General features: G+C 34.6%; 1 protein-coding gene across 1 annotated transcript in view; it reads left to right on the top strand.

Moving 5' to 3' along the window:
* NBEA (neurobeachin) overlaps nucleotides 1-22428 on the top strand; it is a 373019-nt gene that overhangs the window by 6438 nt on the left and 344153 nt on the right. Inside the window, 6 exon segments of the mRNA XM_031061401.1 lie at nucleotides 225-325; nucleotides 576-671; nucleotides 3020-3141; nucleotides 9888-10014; nucleotides 14497-14616; nucleotides 18727-18873. Of these exon segments, the coding sequence (XP_030917261.1) occupies nucleotides 225-325; nucleotides 576-671; nucleotides 3020-3141; nucleotides 9888-10014; nucleotides 14497-14616; nucleotides 18727-18873 (713 nt within the window).

Genomic DNA, 22428 nt, shown 5'->3' with positions numbered 1-22428 from the left:
TGTGAAATGGGAAGAATTATTGCTCTATAAATGTAATACCTTTTTCAAAGTATGATGCAAAATTTAACATGAAATACTTTTTAAAATATTCAATACAAGTAAGTTGGATTTTTAGAATGTGCAAATACACTTACTTTTAAAGGTATTAATTTTTTCAGCTTTTTTGTTGTGTTTTTCAAAGCAATGAAATTCAGAGTTCAGAATAACTTTATTTTCCTTTGAAGATCTCCTAGTTGATATGTTGGGGGTTCTTGCCAGCTACAGCATCACTGTCAAGGAGTTGAAGCTTTTGTTCAGCATGCTTCGAGGGGAAAATGGAATCTGGGTAAGCTGTGATCAGATAAAGCATTAAGTGTCATTCCATTAGAGCCTGAAGTTAACATAAACTGTCTCCTGGGACATATAAAATTCAATTTGTTTTCTCATGTTGACTGAACATATGTTCAAGAAGTATTTTTGCTAACTATTTTAAAGTTAATTTGCTCTGTTATTTGAAAACTGTCCACTTTCCTTTGTAGCCTAGAGAGTACAAAAATGGTTGTATTGACTTTTGTGCAATTTTCTTCTTTTCACAGCCAAGACATGCAGTTAAATTATTATCAGTCCTTAATCAGATGCCACAGAGACATGGGCCTGATACCTTTTTCAACTTCCCAGGCTGTAGTGCTGCAGTAAGTTTTCATCCAAAATTCTACAATTTCAGGAACAAATAAATAAACAAACTCCTCATTTGCATTTCCCTTCATTTGGTTTCAGAAGTTCTTGAAAAGGAAATGAGAGTGGAAATACATGTTTGAGTAGTGTAGACATTGCCTTCCACAGACTACAAGGCAGCTGTGTTGTTGAGAAGTTGCACTTGTGAGGATGGAATATCAAGCAGCAGAATTTGGTCTGGGGAAGTTACTGTGAAAGAGAAATGTGAAAATTCCGAAGAACACTGTTATTTTATTAGAATAATGTAATCAATATTATATAAAGGAGAGATCTCTTGAGATAAATCTTCTTGAGATAAATCAAGAAGTTAACTTGTCCACATCACCACAGTTTACAGTGCCTGCTTAGTAATAAATTTTATTATAAAGGTTTTGTTTTGTCTGAATTCCATCAACTGTTTCCTTTCCATCAAGGCAGTGGAGATAACTTAGAATGGTGAAATTGTATTCCTTTCCAAATCTTCCCAAGTAGATATTCTCTCTTCCATTCACTGCACGTATTTTCAGAAAAAAAACCCCTACAAATAAATTAATGTATTGTATACAGACTTATAGATTATTGAGAGAGTAAATACAAATGGTTAATACTAGGGAATAGAAATCTGAGGTACGGTTCCATTCTGGTATAGAATTGTAGGTATATGCTCAGGTAGAATGTGGAATCTTCTATCAGAACATAATCCTGAGATTCCTCTTTTCTCATGCCAGTGCATGAAGGCTGCTCTACCTGCATTTCATCCATCAATAGCACTGATAATTTTCTTTAAGCACAAATTGCTATATCCATTCCTTGTGAACAGACTTATCAGAGAGGCAGATTGCATCAGGAAAGTAAACTGGCTGATAATCACTGTTTTACACCTGGGTTATTTTTTGCTGGATTACGTCTTTGATCTTGTTTGATATCCAGCCTTATAAACAGATGTGTCAGCAAAATCCACAGGGCAAATTGTGTAAAGAATTAATTACCAAGTTTTGAAAGGGAAAGTTTCATTATCTCCTGCTAAATTAAAACCACAGTTAACATCTCTTACAAGTACATGCACCAGCAAGACAGGTGTTGCAGAATATGAATATCTACAGTGATACTGCTTTGACATTTTTGGGCTTCAGAAGCAAACCCTGATGAAATTTCTCTCTTAAATTTAATTTTTTATCAGAGGTTCAAAAAAGGTTTTGCAGGAGAAGGATTTCAAATATTCCTTCCTGTCCAAAGATGTGCATCTATAACAGGAGTTCTTGATTGAAATGCAGAGTCTCTTTCCTTTGATTCTTCCAGGATCTTGTTTCACATACTACTCATGATGAACTGCACTCCTGTAAATCAAGAAATATAGGTTTCAAATTTACACTTCTTTATTAGTGCATGTTGGATTACGCTATGAAGTTCTGGAGAGGATACATTTTCTGAAGTGGACCATGGGCAGAAATTTATAAAATGACCCAAAAACAAAGCCCTTTAGAACAAAGACTGGACAGGACCTAGTTCACTAGCACTGAATATGTTTTCAGGTGTGATGCAAAAGGTTGACATCAGACAGAGAAACAGCATAACTTTTAATCAGCATGAGAGATTTCAGGTTGGCTCTCTCTAAAGTTAAGTATGAGCTCCTTGTGTATCCAGGACTTCAGTGGCAGTATGAAGGAGCTAAGAGTCTACAGATATGCTGCTGAGAGCTGCTTCATTTTCCCAGCTGCAGGGCTCTTCTCAGTACTGTATTGTATCTCTACCAGTCTGTGCAGGTGGCATGTTAGTCACTCCAGTTGGAGGACACTTTGTGCTTGGTAGTAGAACTACTCCCAGGTGTTGTTCCCATTTGTCATCAAGCAGCTCTTCTGCTTCAGGCAGGAAACTGTCTATCAGGAGGCAGGAGCCATGTCCCAAAGGTGTTCCTTGAAAGGTTTAGTTTTAGTTTTAACAATAAATCTCTATTTTATGATGTCTTGATTAATTTGATTTTATATTTTAAGTTTATTGATGAGATTAATAATTGTTAGAAGCTGAATTTATAGTTTAATTTCTGAAGAGGTAATTTTTTTTGTTCTCTTAATATTGCCCATTCACAAATTTAATTTTGTGTCCTCTATTCATAGAATTTATGTAGTTAAAATTTAAATTATTTTAAAATAGAAAAGTAATGCATTAATTCAAAAGCACTATCTAAAGGAGTTTTTTTCTATATTTCATATTTGAAAGTTAAAGCAGATCTACAGATCTAGAATGACACAGGATTTTAGAAAGGCATTACTTTTAAGAGTATTTCTCAGAAAATTAATTATTTCTTTTTTTTCTTCCCTCTTTCCAGGCAATTGCATTGCCTCCTATTGCTAAGTGGCCTTATCAAAATGGGTTTACTCTTAATACCTGGTTTCGTATGGATCCACTAAACAATATCAATGTAGATAAGGATAAACCCTATCTCTATTGGTAAGTCACTTTTAATGCTGCAGTTATGGTTTGTTCTGGCTTCCTAACAACAGTTAATCTTTCTTATTTTTTAGTCCCTGACATGCTTTCCCCCTGCCCCTGCCAAATATCTGAAGATTTTAATGGCCGCTCACTGTATACAAACTCTCAGAAAACCATCTGTCCTTTTCGCTTTGTGATTCAGAAATCCATGGATTCAAGACATGTGCCTTGTAGATAAACCATAAAGTCTAGTGTTGCAGTTTCTTTAGGAATTCTAAAGTATATTAATTATTAGAGCTTTAAATGGAAAATGTTGTCATATTTTTTGTTTGGTGGTAAAGATTCTCAGGTGATGTCAGTACTACAAAATAAATCTGTTAGACGCAGAGTGCACAGTTCGCACATTAGCTAAAGATAATGGAAAGTAGATCTATGGATATAAAAATGGTTAACAGATGACTGGTTCCCCAAAAATGTGAAAATTTAATGTGAATGTAATGTCTATAAAAGAAACTAAGTATATACTGATCTCAGAAGGAAATCACAGAATCTGTCGAGTTGGAAGGGACCCATCAGGAGCATTGAGCCCAACTCAGCCCTTCCCAGGACCATCCCCATCACACCATGTGCCTGAGAGCGTTGTCCAAACACCTCTTGCACTTGGTCAGGCATGATGCTGTGACTGCTTCCCTGGAGAGCCTGTTCCAGGGCCCAACAACCCCCTGGGTGATAAACCTTTTCCTAATATCCAACATAAACCTTCCCCAACACAACTTCAGGCAATTCCCTTAATTCCCTTGGGTCCTGTCACTGGTCCTGTCGTGGAGAATTTAGATCAGTGCCTGCCCCTTCTCTTCCCCTCACAAGAGGTTGTAGCTGCAATGAGCTCTCCTCCAAGCTAAACAGACAAAGTGACCTCAGCCGCGTCTCATACAGCTTCCCCTCCAGGCCCTTCACCATTCTTATGGCCCTCCTTCAGGCACTCTCCAATAGTTTAACATCTTTCTAATATTTTGGTGCCTAAAACTGCCCCCAGCAGTCGAGGTGAGGCCACCCCAGCTCAGAGCAGAGTGGGACAACCCTCTCTCTTGCCCAGCTGGCCATGCTGTGCCTGATGCACTTCAAGACACACCTGGACTTCCTGGCTGCCAGAGCACTGCTGACTCAAATTTGACTTGCAACCAACCAGGACCCCCAGGGCCCTTTCCAAGACACTGCTTTGCAACATCTCATTCCCTAGTCTGTTTGTCCATCCAGGGTTTCCTCATCCCAGGTGCATAATCCCACACTTGCCTTTCTTGAACTTCATATGGTTGGTGATTTCCCTGTCCTCTTATTTTTCAGTTTCTCTCTGCAGGGCTTCCTTGCCTTCAAATGGGTCAACAGCTCCTCCCAGTTTTCTACCATCTGCTTTTATCCCTTTCAGTCCTGCATCCAAGTCATATATGAAAATGTTGAAAAACACAAGATCTAAGATGTAGCCCTGCAGACTTTGCCATGACAGGAACAATGTAAATTTTTGTTATTTTTATATAGTAGATTAAGCCAAGGTCTAGTTAATACTTCAAAACAGGAAAAATATCCATCTATACTTTACACAGGTTTCAGATTTTGCCACATGAAAGCTTGTGTCACACACAACCACCACCACCAAGAGAAAGATACCAAAGCAAATGTCTATTTTTTTAATGTGCTTTTTGATCATGTAATATCTTTTTCAGTTTAACTAGGTGAAAAATGTATCCTATAAGTAACTCAAGTTTTTAAGTGAGTGCGGTGCCTTTGTTGTGTGAGACAGCAGTTACATCAGCTCAACCATGATGTAAAAACTGATTCTTAAAAATGGAGAAGGGAAGCAAAGAAATGCTTCCATATTTGCCAGATGTGAGGGAAATTTGCTGCTGTTCTGTTATTAGGGACATGTTCAACCCTGCTTCAAGAACTGTATGCCAGTTTGGTTTTTTCTAAAAAATGTAATTTTAAATATCTCTAAGGATGATGTTGGGCAGCTGCTGACAGTCTATTAACACTTGCATATTGGAACAGTATTGTAGCTATCTTACCAATTATAAACTGAGTGTGACAATCCTGGAAGAAAATTAGAAGTCTGACATTTGCATGAACAATAAATAACAACAAGGCAGAGCAGTTAAATCCAAAGGGTAAGGTTCAGAATTCTGTAGCAGAAATTTTAGTATAAGCCAATCAATATCATGTACCTAGCAGTGGGTAATGGGCGCCATGCTTGTGGAGTGAATAGCCATATGTTAGAAAGTAGGACTTACAACAGGATGTTAAGGATTGTTGTAGATTACCAACTGACCATAAAATCCGTTTGCATTGCTCTAGCTGAAAGATCTAATGTGATCTTCTTAAGGATAGTCTGAACAAACAGAGATGACAATAAAGGTGATGTGATTCCTTCCTGAAATCTTGACAAAAGCATTACTGGAATGTCATTTACAGTTCAGACTTGCTACTTATAAGAGACCATGGGAAAAACTGGTACTATTCAGAAAACACTTGGGAGTGAACTGTCCCTTGGAAAACAGATTTTATAATGAATCGTTTTTTGGTGGTTTTTTTTTTTTTTTTTTGTGTGTGTGTTTGTTTGTTTGGTTGGTTGGTTTTTCTTTGTTTTTGTTTAATTTGAGATCCAGTGAGTAGACTGCAAAATGAGAAAATTCAGGCTTTTAGATATATAGTACTCTGGTCACTATCACATTTATAAGACATACTAAAAAAGAAAGAATAATAATAGTAATCCTTATCGTACTTTAATAGATTGTTAGAAATGTTTCTTTAAAAATAAGGTGTCGATCCTTTGTCTTAAGACCCTACAAATTTAGATATTTAGGGCTCACCTTAAGCATGCTCAACTGGGAAGTCTTCATCCCCTAAATCACTTCACTTGTTCCTGCTAAAAAAAGAGATGGGTGATATAAATATTAAGTAAGGCCTTGAATTACATATGATCAATCCAGATGCTGGTTGATTTCTCAAGGGGTTTTTTTGGTGTTCTTTTATTTTTTAAGAAGTGTTTTCTTTCAGATTATGTATCAGGTTCTGTAAAAGAATTAGAAGGTGAACTGAGGCTGGTATGTCATAATTGTTTTTTGTCCATAGAAAGTCCAAGTGCTTCCACAAGCATTAAATGGAAGAATGGCTAAAACTTCTGAAACCATGTCCACATTTTAGTTTCACAGATGTAGAGACATGGAGGAGAGAAAAATAAAAATCATTCTAAAATCAAACTGTCTGGTATTTTCAGACCTTCTCTAGAGGTTATAGAAATAGAGATAATGCAGAACAGTTGCAGAAGCCTGTAGTGGAATTCCAAAGTCAGTAGAAAGCAAATTTCACACACATCTTTCATGCAAAAATAATTAATATCTTCTCAATATTGGTACTATGATTATATGTTAAATTGCTCATAAAATCCTAAGCTAAAGAAACTGGAATCCCTAAACAGTTCCACTGGTGGAAGGAAGAATGCTCTCTTGCTATGGAAGTGTAATAACATTCAGTAGCTGCTTTGAGAAACTGGCTGAAATGATACATGATTGTAAAGGTTATATGAACAAACTATAGTAAAATTATGTTTCAGCTGCTATGTAAGGTTATTTAAGGCTCATAAAACCATATGGCTGTTGATGGCACTGCTCTTGTTGTCTCCATGCATGTCATCTTTGGTTGTAGCAAGTTCTGCACATGTAGGTAATTGGTAAGAGAACTTTGGAGTACTCTATAGCCCAGTCCTAGTCTACATTACCTTTGTCAAGAAAGAATATGTCAAGATTAAAATTTTATAGTATAATGTTGAGGTAAACAGAACGTATTTGAGTACACAGTTTCTTAACTACTCTTGTATTAGAAATCTAATTAATTTGGAGTAAAAAAGGTAAAATCTTGGCTAAGTTTCATGTTTATAAAATCATTCATTCTATTCCAAGGCAAAGAGCTCTGCTAAAAAATGAGCATTTTTTTTTCATTATTTCATTGTTTTCTCATGTTCATGTGCTGAAATCCAGGAAGCTACACACTTAAGGACTACTCAGTGTTTAAAATTTCAGGAACAGTCTGATTTGTCCATAATGGAGATAAAATCAGCCCAGTAACCAATAAGGATAAGAAAGGGAGAAAATTTGAAAGATGTAGACATTTCTTCCAGAGATACTCTTTATTTCAAAATGCTTTCTAGCTCTTGTTCAAAGTATTAGGATGCATTTTATACAATGGTAATAATATTTTATCATGTAAAAACATTGATATTTACAGTGGTTGGCTGTTGGTAATTTAAGAGAAACTATTATATTTGACATCTCTAATCAAATAATGTAACACTGCTTGTCAGAATGTACTGAATTTCTGTATTATTTTATTATCCTTCAGAATGGGATTCTGTTAAATGAAACTATTTCAGACCATTTTAGAGATGACATTGCAGAGAAACAGATTTGGCATTGTGAGAGTTGCAGTTACCTGCTGAAAAGTTCTTTGAATGGCATAAGGCCCTATGGAGATAAATCAAAGTCTCAAACTATCTCACAACACATTCAGTTGCTTTTATTATAAGAGCTGTATTTTGAGTTTTTTAACCTTCATTTTATTGCACTAAATTCAGTGCTGTGGTTGTGCAGGTTGTGTATTTGGGTAATTCAGATTTATGCATGTATGAGTGATGTTCTTCCATGAGGCTGTTCACTGCTCCTTTTGTTGAGAGGTAGAGCTGCCTATGGGGTCATTGTGGAAACCGGATCATTGGCATGATCCAGGTTAAAAATAGCCTTCAAAAGATGCAAAGGAATGGCAGTGTTATAAAGTCTTCAATTTTGAGGTCAGTGGTAATGGACAGCATGTAATATTTCTCTTCATTCTTAGGTTATATCTTAGGTTTATTTAGAGAGGACATTTTACATTTATTAAAGAAGCGCTTTCTTCTTTTCTGCAAAGAGAGTTCTGTGTAAGCCCTTATTAAAAACAGTGGCAGGGAATAATGCTTCTTTTTAGCACAGCAGCTTGAGAGGAGAGAAAACTGGGTACAATATAGAGAAGCAGGTGAATGAATGAGGAAGACACAGCCTGAATTGGGGGAAAAAAAATACTATATATACTTCAAGACTGGAAGTGGGAACTTCTGTGCAAGGATTCATTAGGGTGCAGAAAAGTTGTCTGTAGGTGTTATTACACCAGTTCTGTTTACTTTGTTTTTAAAAATTTTAAAAAGTATCCTTTAGTAGTTTTTTAAAAAGTATCCTAAGTCATTACAACAAAAGTGGCTTTCTAGAATTTGAGAATTTGCATGTCTCTTTTTTTACCTCCTTTACAAATGCCCTCATAGGAGATGAGTGTCTAAGCTGTGATCACCTCAGGGTATAATCACAACACCTATGTTTTAAAGTTTATTTTTTCTGATAAGATCACAGTTTATCAGCTATTTTTTTGACAATGGGCAAAGAGAACAATCTGATTCTCTCCTAAAATAATGGACACTTATTGACTTAACTATAAGTTTCTGAAGATGGAATAAGTTTCACAAATATGAAAATTGTTCTGTGTTAAAATGAAGATTGTATATATGTAGTAGGGTAGACTAAAAATATACTATTTCAGCAGCTATAAAGGAAGATGAAATTTGAACTTAGTGTTTGCATGTACCTTTCATGTCTTAAAATTCCTAGGAAAAAACTAGTAAAAGTGTTTGAAGAAAATGTTTCAACAATGAAACCATTTAAAACATTATTATTGCAATAAAATAAAATTATTTTATAAGTTAGCTACATAAAGAGAATGAAAAATTACTAATTAGTGAGTTACAGGACTTAGTACAAATACTCAAAATTAGTAGGTTTTTTCTTATATTTGCAAAGCTTCATTTCAGAATTCACAGACGAAATTCACCATCTAGACCTTGTATTTCAGCCATTGGTTATTTATTAAAGAAAATTTTAGCAGTTGTATACAATGTACTCCATATTATTGATAGCAAACTGCTCTTCATTGTACTTAGCTCTTCAGAAGCGATTAAGCAGCATAGCTGTAGATATGGACTTGCCATGTCATTCATGAGTTTTCACCTGTTACCTTTTGAAAGTGTTTTTTTAAGAAGTCTAGAATTTGTCTTTAAAATGCTTTTGATTTCAAATATGAAATGTATGAGCTTTCTGCATTATCTGTCTTTATGATATTTGTCACAAGAAAGCTTGGAAACCCTTGTTAAACTTACTTTCTTAAAATTTCAGTCCTTTATCCACTTGACAAATGAAAATAAATCCACAACTCAGAAGATTAAAACTTCATATATCATTAGCATAATTTATTCATGTCTTGAAAAATAATTCTTGTGCATGATAATTATCTTGAATCCAAATTTGTATGTCATATCAGCTGCATTGTTCTCTGAACCCCCCAAAACTGCAAGACATCTCACAATTGTTTTGCAGTGGAAATGTCTTCACAACTTTAATCAGATGTATTATTTTAAATGATGATTAATTAAGAAACTGAGGGTGAAACATGATAGACATAATATTTACTATCTTGTATTCTCGGAAAAAAAGTACTGGTTTTTAAAATGTAGTCTGGAATCAATTAAAAGCTGAAGGTGAGTAGCACCCCAAAAAGAATGGTGGAAGAAAATTAGATTCACTATTCTGGGTACAAATTTATTTTCTTTTTCATGGCAGTTTAAAGTAGTATTTGGACATTTTTACTATAAAATAATTCCCCTTTTCCCAGTTTAATTCCTAATTCTTTCTTTTCAGTTTCCGCACTAGCAAAGGTGTTGGGTATTCTGCTCATTTTGTTGGCAACTGCTTGATAGTGACATCCTTGAAGTCAAAAGGCAAAGGTTTCCAGCACTGTGTGAAGTACGACTTCCAGCCACGCAAGGTAAGCAAAGTGGTGTTTACAGTAACGAGTAGCACTGAAGGTGTGCTGACAATGTGCTTCTGGGAGGAGGGCTAAAATCCCCTTAGAGCTATGGCGTTAATCATAGTTCCTTGTTTATAAGTAAATGCTCTAGTGTTCATGCAAAGTTACAGTTCAGAATCAATTCAAGAGAAATGTAATAATTTATAGTGTAATGCTTCTATAAAGTCAGCATGTTTTTCAAAGCTACTGCTTAATTGGCTTCAGATAGAGATGAATTGTGAGTATTTGTAAAATGGCTACATTTAATTACTTAAATATCTTCATTCTGTTTCTGAAAATTCTGCACTTGGTAACTGTTGCCAAGGTCTTGAAAAATTTTGCTGGCAATGCTAGAGTTTCATTATCTGATGCTGTATGATATAATGCTCTGAACTTTCTTCCATTTCAGTGCTGTTTTAGGATTTCTCATTTTTTGTAGTAAATCTTGATTGCACCTCTAGATCTTTTTAGTGTTTATTTCTACTCTATGCCTAGTAGTCCTAGGAGAATGATGATTTTGTGGCCTTCAGTGTTGCAGTTAGTTGACTGAAGCATTGACTTTTCTGTACAGCAAGCATAATGTGTTTGTCACTGATATCAGTCTTGTGTGTATTTTGCTATAAAGCCCATTTCTATTTTTTATGGGTTTAGAATTTGTATATTGAATTTCACTGCTTGAATTTTTTTTTTTTTTTTTGAGAAACCAATCTCTTAGGGAGGGAATGCCTTTGTTCACACATCAACTTAATGTTCCACTATTTCTCTTGGTGTGTATTTGTGGTTCAAAATCACCAATTCTAATTTTGTCATGTAGCTTTGAGGTCACTTGTGGTTTTCTTAAAACAAAATAATGTCTCTCTCTAGCATATCACTCGGGGTTGTATAAAGCCTTATAAACACATATCTGCTGCATCTACTGGAATGAATAAATTCTGTTTTTCATATTTTTCCAATTTTATTGCCAGAAAAGTATTTTGATGACAGTTCAATTTTCATTTAAAGGATCATCTGAATCTAGTAACAAATGTAATTGTTAACTTTTGTATTATGTTATTGTTAATAATCTCTTGGGATCTAGCTGCTCTTTACTTGTTGATGAGGATGTAGTCTATCATACCAAGATATGCTTTTGGTAATTTTTAATACAAATGGCTAGTTTTCTTTGTGCCAGCTCTGGAAAAATTTAGCTTTGGCTGTTGCTACTCAAAATAACTAATTCTGAAATACTCATTATATGAATACCAGTTTCAAATCAAAGTCTGCTGATCTGCTGAAGTACATAAAAATATAACTCCCATGTTAGTTTTACATATCTCAAAGTTCATGCTACATACACTGAGTCATATATTAGCTTTAGAAAGTACTTTACATAAATATTCTAGAATATATTTTCAAGTTGTTTAATATATGTTTTTCCATCATTAACTTGTATTCACACGCCTTTGTTAAAGTACATAATGCATAGTGGAGGAAATAAAACCTGTCAAATATAATTCCTGGCCCTAACAAGTCAAAATGTATCCCATTTTATATGCAAATTGATTTTCTTCTTGTTGTTTAGATATGACCTTTGTTTCTCTGTACAAGATTTGAATGTGTAGATACATATTAAAAAATATGTACTCATTTATAAAGCAATTAACTGTCCTAATGTTAACTTGAGAAATGTGATTTTTTTTTTGCCATCAGATGTACCATTCCCTAGACATTTGCTTGCAGACACACACATTTCAGCAATACAATTTTGTCAGAATCATCATCCACAATAAACTTCTAAATAATGTGGTTTGAAGGTTTAAAAAAATTTTGGTGAATCACAGTCAAGTAACAAATTCAAGTTATCTGGTCGAAAGCTTTATGTAGTCAGATCATAGCTGCTCTGTTCATGTTAAGATCTTCCTGTTATGTCATATGACACCATTCACAGTACAAGATGTAATATTAATTTATAACTTTAGGTCTCAATTGGTGTATTTTATAATATCATAAAAGCAAGCATTTATAAAAATGTATGGAGAAATTTGGTTATCATATACCCAAATAGAAAATGTGGGTGTGGTATAATAGCCTGACATCTCAACAGAGCTAAACTAGCTCTGGTGATGTTATGTTTAAAATGCCTATACTGCTTTTTTGAGACTCCAAATTGACATTTTTGTGTAGGTAACCCCCAGTGTTTTTGCTCCCTTGAGTTTCAGACTCAGCATCAAGTCTTGTAAAACTGGAACAGGGAAACAGCACAGTAAAGAGCAAACAGGGGTTTTTTGTGTGTGTTTCTAACCCTGAACAGCTTTACTAACTGTAGCAGAGACAGAAGTAAGTTCCACATCCTGGAAATACTTAGTGTGTGATGCCTCATCTCTCTGATTATGCTCTCCTATGGAGTAGGAATATGACTTGGTGACAGCAGTCGGTGACTAAGTTTGACAGGTTTCAGCAGTAAACAAAAAATGCAAGTGAAGGGTCTTTTAGTACTACCTAAAGAAGTTGTTGTTACAGCAGAGAGCAGCTTGGCCTTTGTGCATTTTCGAGAAAATAATATGGGGAAGTAAACTGCAGGATGAACGTGAAAGAAATGGGTATTGCTGACTTTGAATACTAGGCAAAAAAAAGGATTTTTTTCAACTAAAAGCTGAAGAAAAATTGTGTGTGAGATCATACAACTTGGTTTTGCTCATTGTATAGTAGCAAAGTGCTATCTTTCCTTCTTAAAAAAAGTGTTTGCTAGTTCTAGAGAAATTGCTGAAATACAGAAATACAAAGGACTATGAGGAAATACACCATTAATCAATAGACTGCTTAAAGGCTCCTTATGATGTATCTGAGAATAGATAAATAACAATGTACAGACCACTGTAAGTAAAATAAAGTACATCAGCAAGTTGAGGTCGAATCCAAATTGGTATGTTTTCAGAAATGGTTTTAAAGCTTTTTGAAAGAAAAATCACAGAGAGAAGAGTTACGTTTTTGGGGGGGTTTTATTTGAGGATGACAGTGAATCACAAAAATTACTTTTTTCATGGTTCTTTGAAAAAAAGAAAAAAAGAGCGTTTCCATACATGACTTCAGAAGCCTAAACTGGAGCAGTACTTTGTTCCAGCATTGCCCAGTAAATCTGTTTGCTCGGAAATGTGAGAAATGAGATGAAGTATTGTTGTATGGTCAGCAGCATTTTTCTACCTTCTGTTAGTTATATGTTTAATGGAGGGAAAAATGAAAAAATATTTTTTAATACCTGGGAACAGTTGTGTAAAAATTTGTTCTCATCTCTATAGCTATTATACACTTGTAGCAGTACAGCTCAATTTGATGACTACTGTAATGCTTATTGTCAAAATGTGTTTTGCTGCATGCTGTTTTGTTTGTAATTTTGTGCTTTGTCTAATTTTAAAATTAACAAGTGAAAGCATCTACTTTTATTTTCTCTGACAGAGAGATAGAGTTTTATATTAGCAGGCTCTCTGTCTACTTATCCCAGCTCAGGAAGAGTCAACAAGCCCCAAAGGTTGCAGCAGTTCTCTACTTTGGAAAAAAGGGGACTTACTTGAAAATGGAAATCAAAATATAATAATTGAAAAAGATACCAAGAAATGGATGATGATGAAAATGTCAATTATTATTCCAAATTATTAGAATACAAAAGGCTGTTTTTAAGAGAAGGTGACATTTTAACTGAGTCAATTAGATTGGAAGGGGATGTGTTGAGACTGTCTGGTCTCTCTCCCTGCTTGCAGAAGGGACCCCTAGATCAAGTTGCTTTGGATTTTGTCCAGTTATGTTTCAAATGTCTCCAAGCAAGAAGACTCCAGAGTTCTTTTTGAATTTATTTGTCATGGACATCATGATTCTGGTTAAACAAATTATGGGAAAGATCACCATAGTAGTAAGTGGAAGCACTAAATTACCGTGCCTTCTCTGTTTGACTATGTAATGCATTTTTAATTATACGACAGTTGTCCCAAAATTGGTGGAATGGTAAAGAATAGAGGAAAAATATCAAAACAAACAATCAGGATGACATCTTAACCTGGGCTGTAAAATTTGCCATTGGGATTTTTTTCTCTTTATTTAATAATTTCTGATAGACAGAAATTTTTGCTGTGATGCAAAGACAGAGGTTGTGTGATATGAATTTGTTAAGGTAAGAGCACATAACTCTGGATTTCCTATCAAAACTCAGTTGTGTTTTTTTACAGAACAGGGTTGAAATTAAATTGTATGTGTGCATTTTTGCCTCTAATCCCGTAAAGGAAAGCAGGTAGGTACATCATTACATTTAGGCATAGTTCTGTTGACCGGACTTGAAGTCCCAATGACTTGAATTTTAATTTTACGTGTTTGCAAGGATTCATCTTTTTGTGTAAGTTTATGAGATTGGTCACCCTTTCTTTATGCCACTCGTTAACTTTGTTTTATAGCACAAAATCTGCTCCTGTGTACTGACTTTTCATGTCTTTCCAGTGGTACATGATAAGCATTGTGCACATCTACAACCGGTGGAGAAACAGTGAAATACGCTGCTACGTCAATGGTCAGCTGGTATCCTATGGTGACATGGCCTGGCATGTTAACACGAATGATGTAAGATTTTATCGGTTTTCCTTTCTCATAATTTTTCTTCTTAAGGTTAATTCAAAAAGAAAAAAAGTGTTACTTTTTTTTCTCAAGATATTTGTAGATTTTCTTTTTTAAATGTCTCTTTTATTCATTCTTATTCAGCTGCTTATTAAAATGTAATATTATTGACTTTTTGAGTTTGTGTATGCATGTTCTCTCTTTCTGTACCTTTGACTTTGGAGAGTCTGGGAGCCTGGACCTAATGAAGCAGCAAATATTGCTCTTTCTGGCTCAAGGTTCTGGCTGTGGAAGGCAGACAAAATTATTTTCTTGTGCTTTGCCTTCAGCTAAATCTGTGATAGAATTTCAGAGGTTCTTGATTCATCAACTTACTATGCTTTTGTTATTTTTTATTTATAATATAGTTCTCATTTCTTTCTGACTACTATAAGGGATAAAGAAGCCTTCGGGAAATGAACTGTCTTTTGCTAAATTCTAGAGGCAAAATAGGATTTGAAAGGGAGAGCTTAAATATTACATGTTAATTAAAGTAGGAGAGCTCTGCCTTCCAAAGTTTCTGATTTCAATTCTTTGGGGTTTTTTAGTAGCATTTTGGCTTGCAAGAAAAGGCTATCCTTTCAGTTTTGGCAGAGCATGGTTTCTCCTTGGTAAGATAAATATTTCCTTGATAGGTGAGATGCGATGACTGAAAAACCAGCTGAGGTCTCAGAGGGTCTGGTCTGGATTATTGGTTATATGGTGTGGGGATCAGTAATCCTTAATGATAAATGCTTAGCAGGAGGAGCTGCTCCTTCTACTTCTATTTTCTTCACCGAATTCTTTTCCAGTTTCTCACGCAAAAGAAGTACTATCTTTTCTTAAGGTGAAATTGGTTTGCCAAGATTTAGATAATTTGATTTAAGTCTTAAATATGTGCTAAGGTTTTTATTTTGTCCACTGGATAATAGTCCAAGCGATGAAAGACACTAGTTATCATTAGCTATCTATTTTTTAATAACAAAAATCTGTTCTGTTAATAGTAGGTAGTAGAATAAAAAGATCAAGAAATTCAGGAAAGCTGTATGAATGCAAATGCATAAAGTACATAAAGGAAAAATAGGGGAGTGTATACATAGGCTTCTTACTATTTTGTATTACCCAGGAATAGAAGCTCTTGTTTTAACTATATTAGAATTTTCTTGTTTCGTATAAAGTTTGATTTGTTAGAATTATTCCCTTGAAAAGTCTTGAGCAATTATACAGCTCATTTGTTAACATCTACCTTCATACCCTTACACTTGGATATAATTTTAGTCTCCTGGAAGATGTCAGTATAATACCTTACCATAATGGTGTTGGAGGAAAAGAAAACACTGTGTAAGTCAGTCAATCATTCTTCTTTCTTTATATCCCATGTTGGGCATAAGTATTTATGTAGTTTACACTGATACATTTAACAGTACAAGTTCTGAAAACAGAAGGGGTCAGGAGCTGCATATTGACTAAGTGCATCTGACTATTCAGTCTTTTTTATGGATGAATATTGTAATATAATCAAGATGTAGTCTTAAAATTGCTAAATGTACTGATGACAAGATTTTTCATTTGCTCACTGTGTCAAATCTACCACTGAACTATAAGTATTATGGTTAAATATATTTTTAGACTAGTAAAACATTCATTACATTTACATTATTGAGTTTAACATTAAGGAACTGAATTGAATATAATTTTTTAAGCATAAGTTTTGTCTTGGCAGAGATCGCAAATTTATTTTATTTTTTTTCCCTGACTGATTTTGCATTACCATTCTCCAATGGTTTTGTGAGGTCTTTTTCAATATCTGAAATTTACCTCTGTATCCAAGCAAGAACTGTAGAAATCCTCAGTCTACCATTTTCATATGTAGACTGGGAGACATGGAAGTAAAGATAGAGGGGGGAAAACCAGTGAAACTTCTAAAACAAAGCTTATCTAATAATTTATTTTAAATTATTTTTTATTGTATTTCTTAGAATTTATTCTTATTTATACAAGGCCATGAATTTACTGGGTTCTTAACTATTTCTGTAATGTGGCCAGGCACATATAGGATATTACATGATGTACTCATTACAGGTTCAGATCTGCTTTCTTCACAAATATATGTTTAATTAAGAGGTATATTTTCATTTTATTGAGCCTCCGTGTATTAAATATTTGCAGAATGTTTCACCCAAATGTTAGAGGGAAGATACAACTGGATGAAAGTTGTATCTTCCCCCTGAAAAGGGGAAGACATTTTAAACATTTTTCTATTAGCTGTTTCTATTTTGAATGCTGCTGATTCTCTGTTTTTATAGAGCCATTTTTGGCTCTGAATTCTTTACTACTATTTAATAAAATATAAAATAATATCAGTGCCAATATTTATTTTTTTCATGTCCTATTTTTTTCATGTCCAACACCTAATCAAGAATGAAGTGCCAGAAATGGGAAAGTGTAATCTGGGAAGAAGGAAAAACAGACAGAAAAGGAAATTACTAGAGGCTAACAAGCCTTGATCTTAACTATAATTAGAACTCAGAATCTGTTGAGAGCTACAATAGTTGTTGTACAATAAATGGTCACTAGAGGAATCCAGGAAAATACCCTTATAATGGGCAGGAATGTAGTCTCAGAATATTTAAGTATCAACTAGGAAAAAGGTGGCATCAGTAGCTCTGAAAAGTTCCTCAAATGACCATTGAAAAGGGCAATTGCCCAACATTAATTGATGTAACACTTTCTGACAGTAATGGCACAGTGTCATGGAAGCCTTCAAGGCTAAGCAGGACTTGGATAAAGTAACTGAAAATTTTTATAAAATTTTGCCATTAGGTTTACCAGGAGTCAAAGGATTCTGATTAACTCATCTTTTGCACTGTACGTCCTGGATATAACTTTGTGAATCAATTTTTATGTAGAGGTTTTGCCAGAAGTTTTAAAATTTTGTCAAAATTTCTTAAAAGAATAGAAATTCCAAGGGAAAAAAAAAATAAAAGAGGTAAATCAAAGGAGGATAATGGTAGACAAAATCCTGGATACTTCTTCCGTCACCTGTTCTGAAAGCTGAGCTCCAGATCTTGGTCTGTCCTTACACCTGAGTCCCCTTTTCCTTGTTAACAGCCTATCCTCCTAGACCAGTTGTAACAGTTCACCATGTTTGATTTCATTCTCTAAACTGGCAAAAGTTTTCCTCAAGGTAAAACTCAGCAGTTAAGCCAGATGAAAAACCAAGCTTCCTAATGCAGGCCCTATTGGCTCAACTCAAAAAGGGATGTCAGATCCTTGTTTCTGTTCAATAAAGCACCTTTGACTCAAGGAAGTTAAGAGAATAACCTTCAACGATCCTTGAGCTACTTCCTCTTGTCCTTTTGTGCTGCATCACATTTTCTGGTTTCTCAGGTCTTCATTCTAGATAGGTTTTTTGGAAGCATCTGAAAAATTTTACCAAATCCTTGCAAAGTAGCCACAAAAAATCACTCCTAATCTGAAATAATATGATGTGAACAGACCCATCTGGGAAGGGCAGCGATAGTGATATTTAACAGCAGAAGGGAGGGATAGGTTTTGGAAGAAAGAATAGAAAATTACAACTCTAGTGTGTATGGAATAAAGCAGAAGAGGATTTAAGGTCAAACCAAATCATTATAGGCTGTGGTCAGAGAGGGAAAATATGCAACAGCTGCAAATTAGAAAAATCTGTATTTGTTTCCTTTTTTCCTTCTAGAGGTGTTTAGCTCTATTGGAACTGCAGAGAAAGAAGAAGGTATTCCAGCATGTGTTCTTGTGTATTAGCAGTAGGAGCTCTGAGTACAATTACAAGGAAGTTCAAGTGTGTTATACTCCTAGAAGGCGATAGGCAAATGTACTGTTCTCATTTTCTCTCTTGTAATTTGACCAATTAATAGAAAACAAATCCTAGCAGCCAGTCATAGGGACCTCTAAAACAGTTAATGCTACAGTATTCAAAATTAAGTTATTCACCAGAGGGTGGTAATAAAGGATTGATAATGGTCTGTTTATCTTTTTAGTTCCAGTCTCCCTTTATTTGTGGCTTTAGTAGCTGTGCATTAATATTATTTCTTTATTAACTACCTCTTTCTGATGCAGAGCTATGATAAATGTTTTCTTGGATCTTCGGAGACTGCTGATGCAAATAGAGTGTTCTGTGGCCAGCTTGGAGCAGTATATGTATTCACTGAAGCACTCAACCCAGCACAGATTTTTGCAATACATCAGTTAGGACCTGGATATAAGGTAATACCAGATTTTAAGATGCATAAAACTGGAAAAATAAAATGATTGAGAGATCTAGTTGGAAGATATGTGAAGCATGTGAATATTCCTCCTAGAATCATGTAGATTTTTTCATGTGATTTGCTTTCAGCAGCATAAGACTACTTTTTCAAGTATCCTAACTAACCCTAATTTTCTACCATCTTTTTGAAAGATGAAAGTTATGTTTAAAGCATAGCTGAAATACGTTTGTAAGGGAAATTAATTACTTTAGGTTGTAATCAGATTAGAAAAAATTTTGTATTTGGTGCACTGAATAGCAGAGAAGTAACTTTGTTCCCTACTGTTTGTGTTTAAAAACTTAAGGCAGATTACCACTCAATAAGGCATAATAAAACAATTTTATTCAAATACATGGTTTCACAAAAGTCTGTTAAAGTAAAAGTCGAGCTTTTTTTTTTTTTTAGTCATGCTTTGTCTCTGACATTGAGGGGAAGATTGGACAAATTAATGATGCATGCATAAACTTAGATGTCTGGTTAGATACATGTCGTGGAATGGGTGTGTATTGTATTATTTCATCAAGAAAAACAACACAGATATTTCACAGAAATCTGCAGAAACTCCTTTGTAGATAATACTTGAAAATTAATCTAACCCTAGGTAAACAATAGTGAATTTCAGTTTATACTATCAGGCATTCCCAAATTCTCTTTTTTTCTAATTTTTGAAATTTGTGGTTTCATCCAAAGTAGTCTTTCAGTTTTTCAATATATATCATATAATCTGAAAATAAAAACTTTTAAAAGCTGTAAGTAGAAATCAGCATTTAGATTATAATAGTATTGATTTTGTGTGTAGAAAATGCATACTCTTCATCATTTGATTACAGCTAGCACTTGAATGACAGAGGCAGATGGAATTATCTTTTATGGTATGTATCTGTGTAGGGTGAATAAGCACATGTATATCAGGATTACTTGAAGAAGAACTTGTCTATTGCCAATAGTTTATGATAGTTAAAATCTGCCTTGAAACTAAAAATATTAAGTCAGTTATGAAAAGTCTGAGCAAACAAAGAGTATTTTATTCCAAATTTTATACAGTATTTTGCTTAGGCAAATATTTCTGCAAATATTTTTTGGTCATACAAAAGAAATTAATGTAGTCTTATGCTTCTTAATAACAAATGTAGGAACCTTTATGAATTTATTAAATTTCTGGATTCCAGTATGCAGAAACAGTACTGGAGTGATACCAAACAGGAATAAGGCTTTCATGGGTTTCAAGAAGTGCAAATTATTATGTAATCTTTTCCGATTGCTGAAGGGATTGATAAGGATATGAGCTTTCATGCTAAATGACATTTTCAATAGTTACTGCTCTAACCTTATTACAGTTGTCAAATTGCCCTGCTTGATTCATAAGCTTCCCTTAAACTACATTTCTACACACATGTAGCTCTTCTTAGTGATTTTTTTAAAAAAATGTCATCTATATTTAATATTTTGGGGAAATTCTTCTTTCACTGTGTCATGGTTTTGGGTTTGGGTTGTGTGCACAGAACAGTTAATGCCCCCTTGCTCTCTGAAGGAATTTTCTTCCTTGTCTAAAAATCTGGAAGTATATTTTACTATTTAATACCAGTTAAAAAGAACAGGCTCTCAGAGCAGTACCCTGGAAATAAAATTTATTTCTTTGACTTTCTTATTCGCCCCAAAAATAAGACAAAACAGAAGACTTTTTTTGACCTTTTTCCAACATAAGATCTACTCACAACAAGAAAAGGAACCATGTCTTGTAGTTTAGAGGTTTCAGGGCACCAACTGTAGCTTTTACTCAAAGCCTGCCTATTTCATATCTCATTTAATGTTATTTCTGTAAATCCTTTCAGATTCTTTGCTGGAACGAAGGTCCACCAGTTCAGAATACTTCAGTATGGGATTTAATAGTCTAAGGGAGCCTCAATTGACATATAGCTTGTATTCCTGAATATCAGAGATCATGTTCTTGCTCTTACCCAACTTATTCATGCAAACTGGCCTTTCAGAAACTTCTCTTAGGTAGTTCACTTCATTTCCTGCTCATTCAGATTGTTGGTACTGTTAGCCAGTGGGGAAAATCAACAGTTCAACTCCTCCTAAAAAGACCTCGGATGAATTGTAAACTCCAGTTGTGCCAAACTTTTCTGCCAAAGAAGGTTTATTCAAAATAGTTGAGATTTTTTTGAAAACATCTTCATGCAAATATTTTTTCCTTCCTAATACAGTATATGGTGGTTCCTTTGATTTAAAATTCATACTTTACTCCATTATATCTGAGAATCTGATTCTTTAGGGGAAGTGTCCATTCCTCTATCTACTTTGCTCATGAGAGGTTATGATTTTGCCTCTCATTCAGCTGCCCTCACAATCATTCATAATGCCCCTAGTCTACCATGACTGCCACTAAAACCTCTAGAAAACAGAGAAATCTGCATACCTGCCAACATACAGGACAGTTTGCACATATCTGTTAATATACCGAGTAAATAATGTTGCGAATTACACCAAAGCCACACAGTTCAGGAAAAGTGTGAGCTTGATCTACAGATAAAAATTAATCTGTTGCAACTTGTCCCACTCCTGTTCTGTAGTGCAGGTAGAAGCAACAGGTCTTAGGATTGACTAGAGAAGTCATTAAAATAAGTCTTATTACGTGTATCAAATAGTTGTATATTTATGTATAATGTTCCTATTATTTATTGCACATGATATTCTTGTACAGAGTGTAGTAACATAGAAACAGTTCATAGTCCTTCCATGCTGATCTTGCTCAGCATGTTTTTATGAGCGTTTTTGGTTATAACCAGCATGCCCTAATATAAAAATTTATTTGTTAAGCAAATAGATGTTTTAGTTTGAAATACTTGTAGCAAAAGGATTTTGTTTTTTTAAAGAAAAGGTTACATTGTGCGAGAAGCAATAATGAGAAACTGACACTCAGTAGCTATTGCAAAGAAATTACTCATAATCAAATTTTTAAGGGGAAGAGAGGCAAATACAATGGCAATAGAACTATGCCTTTTCCCCATTAAGTCTTCCCAAGTTAATCCATTATATATCTTGAAATTTGAAACTATTTTTAGTAGAAACATATTACGATTCAATATTTGCATACCCAGGTTTTATCTGTAATAAAACACAGATTTTGAGCCTTGCCACTGCTGAACAGGACTTTTACCTACTCTGTAGACCCTCTCAGTAGCTGGAGATTGAAGAAAGAGAAAGGAAGTAAGAGCAGCATCCTTGCTTTCACTGTGCTTTCCCTGCTGCCCATCCTTGTTCCCAGGCAGCAAAGAGAGGAGCCTGTCTGTGCTGGGATCCCGAGGGACTGATAAACAGAATGGAAAGGCAGGGAAGTAATGTGAGAGGAAGAGATGCATCTGATACCAGTGTTTGGTGCTGTTTATAAAGGGATGTTTCTAAAAGCCCCGTTCTAATAGCCCTGTCAAATCTGTGCCACTCCTCCTAACCCTCCCATACGCATTTCAAAGCAAGTTATCAAATCATTCCATATGTTGCTTCTGAGTTTGTT

This window comes from Geospiza fortis, unplaced genomic scaffold (genome assembly GCF_000277835.1).
Source record: "Geospiza fortis unplaced genomic scaffold, GeoFor_1.0 scaffold181, whole genome shotgun sequence".
Taxonomy (NCBI): Eukaryota; Metazoa; Chordata; class Aves; order Passeriformes; family Thraupidae; genus Geospiza; species Geospiza fortis.
The sequence above is the reverse complement of the archived record's forward strand: the minus strand, read 5'-3'. Positions and strand labels throughout refer to the sequence as shown.